Here is a 9,287-nt window from a genome sequence, read left to right as displayed (position 1 = left end):
TTAAGTGTAACATGTGTGTGAGATGTTGAATTTTATCTGGTAGATGGAGGCCCTTGTGTTCCTAAAGAAAATATATAAACAAGTAAAATGCAGACTAAACATTAGCTTGCAAAGGGTATAATACTAATTGTGTTAATGATTTTCAAGGGAAGCTGGAGATGACACAGCTAAGACTCTGGCACCTGACATTTTGGAACAAAAATTAAGATCAGAAAAACTATGAATAAATGAAACTTGTTAGCAAGTTGGGGTTTTTTCACATGGAGGACACATATGTAAGCCTATGTTAATCTGTGTGATCAGAAAACAGCTGGCTCTATCAGAAATATATGGTGGCTTTTGTGTGTGTGTGTGTGTGTGTGTGTGTGTGTGTGTGTGTGTGTGTGTGTGTGTGTCTGTGTTTGTATGGATGAATAGTATAAAATTTTCTCAAATCCAACATCTTAATTTTCTACAGCAGAATTCAGTTACACAACTTTATTATTATGTACAATCTTACATGTTATTCCCATACACACTATTTTTAATATGTTACTATAACATGAGGATATTCAATTATTTATTTTTATGTTGCATTTATATATTCTTTTATTTTTTTATTAAGTACATCCCATTTGCAGCTTCCCCTCCCTGCTAATTCAATTCTGATAATGGATTCACAAACTCATACTAGACTCTTTACTGTCTGTATTCATATGCAAAGCCCATTGTGTGTTAAAATGTGTGTTATTGTGTTCTTGACCTACTAAACCAATAAAGATGTAGTTGCAATACAAAATGTATCTTGAGTCAGGAGTAATTCAATAAGTATAATATTTTACCTTAGTTATTATACATGCATTGTTTTCCCTGCAATTTACCTGTAATGTGTAACTAGAATACGGTCTCACTTATCAAGTAAAGAAATGGTCTCAAATCAATTGGTAAGTGTGGACAATAGAACAGAGACCCACAGAGAGTAGTGACCTATCTATTCATCAATGTAGGATTGGGAAAAGCCCTCTCCATGTCTGCTCATGGTAAATCCGTGAAAACCACTGAGGAAGTGGCTCTTCAGCTCCTCTTGCTTTGCCAGTTTGGGGTTGGAACTGTGGCCAATGTCTTTCTGTTTGTCCATAATTTCTATCCAGTCTTGACTGGTTCTAAACAGAGGCCCAGACAGGTGATTTTAAGCCACATGGCTGTGGCCAATGCCTTGACTCTCTTCCTCACTATATTTCCAAACAACATGATGGCTTTTGCTCCCAAAACTCCTCCAACTGAACTCAAATGTAAATTAGAATCCTTCAGTCACCTGGTGGGAAGAAGCACAAACTTGTGTTCCACCTGTGTCCTGGGTGTCCATCAGTTTGTCACTCTGGTTCCTCTTAATAGAGGGAAAGGTAAACTTGTACTTAGAGCAAGTGTCACAAACATGGCAAGTTATTCTTCTTACAGTTGTTGGTTTTTCAGTGTATTAAGTAATATTCACATTCCAATTAAGGTCAGTGGTCCACAGATAACAGACAATAACACTGACTCGAAAAGAAAGTTGTTCTGTTCCACTTCTGGATTCAGTGTAGGCATTGTCCTCTTGCAGTTTGCCTATGATGCCACATTCATGAGCATCATGGTCTGGACCAGTGTCTCCATGGTACTTCTCCTTCATAGACATCGCCAGCGAATGCAGCACATCCTCACTCCCAATCAGAACCCCAGAGGCCAAGCTGAGACAAGAGCAACCCGTACTATCTTGATGCTGGTAGTCACATTTGTTAGTTTTTATCTTCTAAATTTTATTTGTATCATGTTACATGTCCTTTTTATGCATTCTCATTTCTTCGTAAGGCTTGTCAGTGAGATTTTAACTGCAGTCTTCCCCAGTATCTCTCCTTTACTGTTGATCTTCAGAGATCCCAAGGATCCTTGTTCTGTGCTCTTCAACTGTTGAAAATCAGAGTGGCTAAAAAATGCTAAATGCAAAAGACAGCTTCACTAATACCATTAAGGACTTTATTCCATAAATATGTATTCAACATTTTGTACGAACAAGGTGTGGTGCTCACTGCTGTAATTTTAAAAGAATAAGGCTATACACATTTGTTGATGTGAAATGATTTCTGTTTGGAATCTGATTGACATGGTAAGTGAGTTATTCACCATCCTCTGTTCTCCTGTATATAACGGTATTCTGCTGCAGGCTGGACTGAAACTGATGCAACCCATATTCCCTAAACATTTTAATGTGTTAAATGGTCCTGATCAAACGCATATTCTCGCTCCTTCTTAGTTAATACTTTAAACTTCGGATAAGAACAGAATCCATCTCTATATTTCCTTATTTGAATAAATGAGAGTGCTTTGCTATGATTAAATATTTTCAAGGATGAAATTTATATAAATAGTAAATATATTGCATGTCATTCCATTTTAGTTAGGAGATATATGCTTAGCTACCTTGGGTCTTACTCAAGTGAGAGTCAAGCACTGAAAATCAAAACTCTGTGCTCTCTACAGCAATACAATCTGCTGATCACATCAAGAGTAAATAGGAAAAAAGGCAAAAACAGCTCATGCTCTGAAACTTTCAGAGATTTAAAGTCACAGGACCATGGAATATACCAGATTCCACATTGGAGATCTTCTCCTGAAAGACCTTGGTAAAGACTTCATTCTGGGCCATGGTGAAATTGTTTTCCAATCATCACAAACACCTACCAATCAGACAGGAGACAAGACATATCAGAACAATGGGGAGGCAAAGTTGTCACTCCATCTGTCAGTGGCTTTCTCAGTCACAAAATTATTTTCTCAGAAGATTAAAATCAAGCATCTAATATTTTCAGCTATCTGAGAATGACCAAGGCAAGAAAGACCACAAGATAAATATCTGGAGTGGTTATAGCTGTCAGTGTGATGAAACTTATAATCTGACTTGTGGTACTTAGTCCTATGAACAAAGAATATTTTAGCATTCATTTTTTTGGTTCATGTGTATTGGGTATGTATGTATTTGTGGGGATTCCCTCCTCTTAAGGAGAATAGGTGTCATACCCCTAGAGCTGGAGTTACAAACTGATGTAAGTCTACAAATATAATTTCTCAGAATCGAGATCTGATCCAATGTAAATGTGGCCAGAGTTCTAACCTGCTAAGCCATCCCTCGAGGCCCACAATGAGAAATTTATCCAATACAATTAACTCTTCACTTCCAATATGGGGGAGTAGGAAATCGTAACATCAGCTATGTTGAAAGAGCTTGAAATCATAGAATAGGAACCAACAGTTTGTATGTTCTATATTGAGGATAGATTTGCACTGAGTTATAAAATTAATACTGAGACTCTTCATGTACATTTTCACAGACCTCTACCAACAATAAAACTGACAATCCCACAGCACCAAGTCTTGATCATATCACTGGCCATAATAAGAATCAGCAAGACAGCTCAGCAGCTAAAGCACTCACAACTTAGAAATGATTATCCCAGGTCCTACATAGTGGAGAGAACAAAATCCTACAATTGTACTCTCCCTTCCTTAAATCTGCGCTTGAACATGCCCACACACCGAAAAGAAAAAAAAGTGTACTTTATAAGTTCAGTTTAATCAGTTCAGTGAATCCTATAACACTGATCTCTGCCTGTTAATCTGTGTATCCCCTTACTTCTAAGCATTTTTGGGATACTTTGTTGGGTTCTATTATCTACCACCTGTCCAACACTTTTTTCAATTCAATAACTTCCAACAAACTAACACCCAGTAGTAAAGGAAAAAGTTAGAGAGGAAAATGAGTCTAGACCTCTTAATGCTACATCCATCTTAGATTAAGTGGGATGTGAGGGCTGCAAGCGGAGCAGAACTCCATAAGAGCATGAAGTACTTGGGGCCATGCCACACCAACACTCGCCCATGTGGCTGTGTTAAGCAGTGGGGTGACCACATTCCCTGAGTTCTAAAGCCATTGGTCATTCCTACTGCATGACCTTTGGCAATATTTGGACATCAGGAAAAAGGAAATGAAAACTACATTGGGGTTATAACACCTATTAGAATGGCCAAGATCAATAACACAGGTGACTGCTCATGCTGGCAAGGATGTGCAATAAGGGAAAGGCTCACCCATTGCTGGTGAAAGTAAGAACTTGTACAGTCACTATGGGAATAAGAATAGAGATTCCACAGAAAGTAGGCAATAGATCTATCTCACCACTCTTGGATATATACCTGAAGGGCACTTCATCCTACTACAAGGACATGTGATCAACCATGATTTTTGCTGCTCTATTCATTCACAATATGAATGAATCTGTAATCAACCAAGAAGTGTCAACAAAAGAAAGGATAAAAATTATGGCACATTAGCACAATGGAACAACACTCAGCTGTTTAAGAACAGGCGTCATGATGTTTGTAGGAGAATTGCAGTATGTATTCACTTATACAAACATTCCTCTTACCTGGATTTGCTTGATCAGCTGATGGAGCTCTGTGAGAAGCTCTGCAATTCGATAATCAGCAGACACAAGGGCCATGGGATGGGCCTGTGAAGGGCATCTGGTCAGAGAGGGGGAATGAAGGGAAAGCTATCATTGCCTGCTATGGGTTGGACAGTATTTCTGCTATGTAAAGTCCTGCTCCATGAATGACCTATTTGGAAATAAAAGATGAAAGCCACAAGTAGAATAAAACCTTTAGGAGTGACTGTGTCCTTATAAGAAGCAGCAAACACATACAGAGGGAAGACAGCCATATAACCACAGAGGCAGAGATTGGAGTGATGTGGCTTTGAACTTGAGAGTTTTTACTTGGCTTTCAGAGTAGCCAGTATGATAGCCAAGGACCACCACACTCTACTTTAAATAAGACTTTATGTGAAGATGGTTTCCAAATCAAAGGAACATTATTTTCTTACTAGAGTGGAAAGATAAATTACACACAAACACAAACTTGCTCATAACAAAGTAAATGTATTATAGTGGTATTGTGATGAAAATAAAATGTTTTTATTTAACAAAAAATAATCCTGGCAGTGGTGGTCCAAGCCTTTAATCCCAGCACTTGGGAGGCAAGGGCAGACAGATTTCTGAGCTTGAGGCCAGCCTGGTCTACAGAGTGAGTTCCAGGACAGTCGAGGCTATACAGAGAAACACTGAGTTTATCACTATCATCACAACCACCAGCATCAATATCATGATCACCACCACCACCAGCAGCTCACCATTCGCATTTTACCATCCTGATCACCATTACCATAACCACCATTACCATCACCACCATTATCACATTTTCCACCATCATCACCATCACGGGCATCACTATTATCAATCACCATCACTTATACATAGTTATTAGCCATTAAATAAATAATAATCAACCTACAAAGGAGATTGATACATAAAAATGTTCTAGTGAGGGACACGAGGATTTCATGAAAGGGGGGAAGAGATTGGCTCTTCTGAGTGGACTAGGGGGATGAGTTGGAAAAGAGCCAGCAGTGCAAGGAGACATAGGGTTGAGAGATGGAATTAAGAGAAAGAGCTGGAATTGGGGAGCATATGAGAGATGTTATGAAAACCTATGTCAGTGGAAATTTCTAACATATATGAAAGTGATCCTACTGAAATTTTCTAATAAATGAGGGTACAGAGTCCCAACTGACCACCTCTTTTCAAATAAGGGGTCTTCAAGTACAGAGACTGTAGTGCATTCAGCTGAGTTGTTGGCCAAAGATGTCCCATAGAAATGCCAACCAACCCCAGGCTGGGGCTGGAGAGATGGCTCAATGGTTAAGAGCACTGGCTTCTTGCTCTTCCAGAGGACGTAAGTTCTATTCCCAGCAACCATATGGTGGCTCACAACCATCTGTAATGGGATCTGATGCTCTCTTCTGGTGTGTCTGAAGACAGCTACAGTGTACACATATAAATTAAATTAATAAATCTTTATTTAAAAAACACCCAGGCTAACATTAATTGTTTGCTCTCCAGAAACTGACAGTGGGATACCCTTACCTAGGACAACACCCATAAACCCCCTCAATATGGAGAAGTTGAGCTAATACCTACATGGAGCCTTCACTCCTAGAGTCTTTGGTATGGAAAAGTACTCTACAGGCTACCAAAAGAGACACATAAACAAAAACTCAACCACAAAATTTTTGGCATAAATTCCTCCCTGCACACAAGATATGTTAATGCAATGCTGGCATGGAACTTGTGGGAGAAGCCAACCAATCTCTGATTTGTTATAGACAGAGCCCATACACAGCACTGTCAGGAGACCAAGTACCAGGAATTAGATAGTCAACATACCTATGGTAAGAATACTACCTGTCTAAGAAATAAAATAAAATCATTGATAGAATGAATTTTAATGGTATTTTGCTATATTCATAGATCAGTGTCCTATTCACTTATCATCAGAGATTCCTCCTACGACAGACAGAAACAGATTCAGAAACTGACAGCCTGGCATCATGTGGAAAGAGAGTCCTCAGAACACACAGCTCTAAATGGAATGCCTTTATCAAATCTCACTTCTCAGAGCTCAGGGAACTCTGAATAAGAGGAGTCCAGAAAGAGTGTAAGAGCCATGGGAATGAATGACACCAGGAGAACTAGACTCACTAAATCAACTGAGCAAAGTGAATATGAATACACAGAGACTGAAACATCAAGCATGGGCATACAAGGGTTTGCATCAGATTACCAGCATATATATTAAAGCTTTCAGCTTAGTATTTTTATCGAACACCTGAGTGTGAGAATGAATGGCTCACTGATTACTATGCCTTCTCTCAGGGTTCATTTTTTTTAAACAATTTTTTATTAGATTTTTTTCATTTACAATTCAAATGCCATCTTGAAAGTCCCTTATACCCTCCCTCTGCCCTGCTCTCCAACCCATCCAATCCTGCATCCTGACCCTGGCATTCCCTTGTATTGGGGCATATAATCTTTGGAGCATATGTACTTTGCTCTGATGATTTAGTGAGTCCAGTTTTCCTGGTGTCCGTCATCCCCATGGCTTTTACACTCTTTCTTGACTCCTCTTCTTAAGAGTTCCCTGAGCTATGAGAGGCGAGATTTGATGGAGACATCCCATTTAGAGCTGTGTGTTCTGAGGACTCTCTTTCCACATGATGCCAGGCTGTGAGTCTCTGAATCTGTTTCTGTCTGCCTAAGGAGGAATCTTCTCTGATGATTAACACAACAGCGAATAACACACTGAACTTTGAATAGGACAAAATACCATTGGAAGTCATTTTATCGATGTTTTTATTTTTTTATTTTTTTAGAGAGGTAGTATTTGGTCTTACCGTGGGTATGTTGACTATCTAATTTCTGGTTCTTGGTCACCTGACAGTGCTGTGTATGTGTTCTGTCTATGACAAATTAGACATTCATTGTATACTCCCACATGTTCCATACCACCTTTACATTAACATATCTTATGTGCAGGACAGATTGTAGGCCAAAAGTTTTGTTGCTGGGTTGGTGTTTATGTGTCACTTTTGGTAGCCTGCAGAGTACGTTTCCATACCAAAGACACTAGATATAGGAGTAAAGGCTCCATGTAGGTATTAGCTCAACTTCTCCATGTTGAAGGAGTGTATGGGTGTTGTCCTAGGTAAGGGTATCCCACTGTCAGTTTGTGGAGAGCAAACCATTGTCTTAACATCAGCCTAGTTTTTTTTTAAAGATTTATTAATTTAATTTATATGTGTACACTGTAGCTATCTTCAAGACACACCAGAAGAGAGCATCAGATCCCATTACAGATGGTTGTGAGCCACCATGTGGTTGCTGGGAATTGAACTCAGAACCTCTAGAAGAGCAAGCAGCCACTGTTCTTAACCATTGAGCCATCTCTCCAGCCCCAGCCTGGGTTTGGTAGGCATTTCCATGGGACGTCTTTGGCCAACAACTCAGCTGAATGCACTACAGTCCCTGTACTTGAAGACCCCTTAGTTGAAAAGAGGTGGTCAGTTGGGACTCTGTACCCTCATTTATTAGAAAATTTCAGTAGGATCACTTTCATATGTGTTAAAAAATTTCCCCTGTCATAGGTTTTCGTAACATCTCTCATATGCTCCCCATTTACAGCTCTATCTCCCTACATCCCCTCTCTCAACCCTATGTCCTGTTCCAACTCATCCCCTAATCCATTCAGCATAGCTAATCACTTTTCCCCATCTATGAAATCCATGTGTCACTCACTAAAACATCTCTATGTATATCAATCTCCTTTGTACCTTCATTATCATTTATTTAATAGCTATGTATGTATGTATGTATGTATAAGTGTCCACAGTCCTTTCTTCCCACAGAGACAAGAACGACACAGACACCAAGTTGGGTTCATGCAATAGCTTCTTCTTTTACTCCTTCTTGAAGCTTTTCTTACAACCTCTCTCCACTTAGGCAAGGGCAACAACAACAAAACTCCTATACTCACAAAGACTGACCTCATCTAGCTCCACTCCACCTCATCCAATCAGAATTCACACACGCTCCAGGCACGACCTCAGGTTGGCCACCAATAGGCTGACAGGTCTGGATCATGAGGAACAGCCCAGCCTGGCAGGCAGCCCACACATGCAGCCTCACTGTGCATGCTCGGGCAAGGCAGTAAACATGTGGGATTCACGGAGCCTGACAATGGTCCAGGGCGCCATCTAGGTCCATGTGACCACACCTGCTTCCCACATATAAGTGAATACATACCATATTTATATTTCTGGGTGTGGGGTACCTCACTCAGGATGATTTTTTTCTAGCTTCAGTCATTTTCCTATAAACATCATGATGCCTGTCCTTAAACAGCCGAGTACTGCTCCATTGTGCTAATGTGCCATAATTTTTATCCTTTCTTTTATTGTGACTTCTTGGTTGTTTCCAGGTTCTGGCTATTATGAATGAATAGAGCAGTAACAATCATGGTTGAGCACATGTCCTTGTAGTAGTATGAAGTGCCTTTCAGGTATATATCCAAGAGTGGTGAGATAGATCTATTGCCTACTTTCTGTGGAGCCTCTATTCTTATCCCCATAGTGACTGTACACATTCTTACTTTCACCAGCAATGGATGAGAAATTCCCTTACTGCACATTTTTGCCAGCATGAGCAGTTGAAAGACCCCAAGAGGAGCCCCTCGCTCAGGCCTCAGGACAATAGTGGACACTCAAGAAAACAGGATAGACCAACCTTGATGTAAACCACATGAGGCTTTATTCGGGAAAGCCAAAGCTCTGGGGATGACTCATATCCCACACAGGGGTAAAGGAGTCGACCTCGAGGGGAAAG

The 9,287-nt window shown here is 39.9% G+C and overlaps 1 protein-coding gene across 1 annotated transcript; it reads left to right on the top strand.

Moving 5' to 3' along the window:
- The first annotated feature begins 1,006 nt into the window (after positions 1–1,006).
- Positions 1,007–1,930, top strand: Vmn1r243 (vomeronasal 1 receptor 243). The gene has a single exon (NM_001167158.1). It carries the CDS (start codon positions 1,007–1,009, stop codon positions 1,928–1,930), a length of 924 nt encoding a protein of 307 aa, NP_001160630.1.
- The last annotated feature ends 7,357 nt before the right edge of the window (positions 1,931–9,287 follow it).

This window comes from Mus musculus, chromosome 7 (genome assembly GCF_000001635.26).
Source record: "Mus musculus strain C57BL/6J chromosome 7, GRCm38.p6 C57BL/6J".
Taxonomy (NCBI): domain Eukaryota; kingdom Metazoa; phylum Chordata; class Mammalia; order Rodentia; family Muridae; genus Mus; species Mus musculus.
The sequence above is the reverse complement of the archived record's forward strand: the minus strand, read 5'-3'. Positions and strand labels throughout refer to the sequence as shown.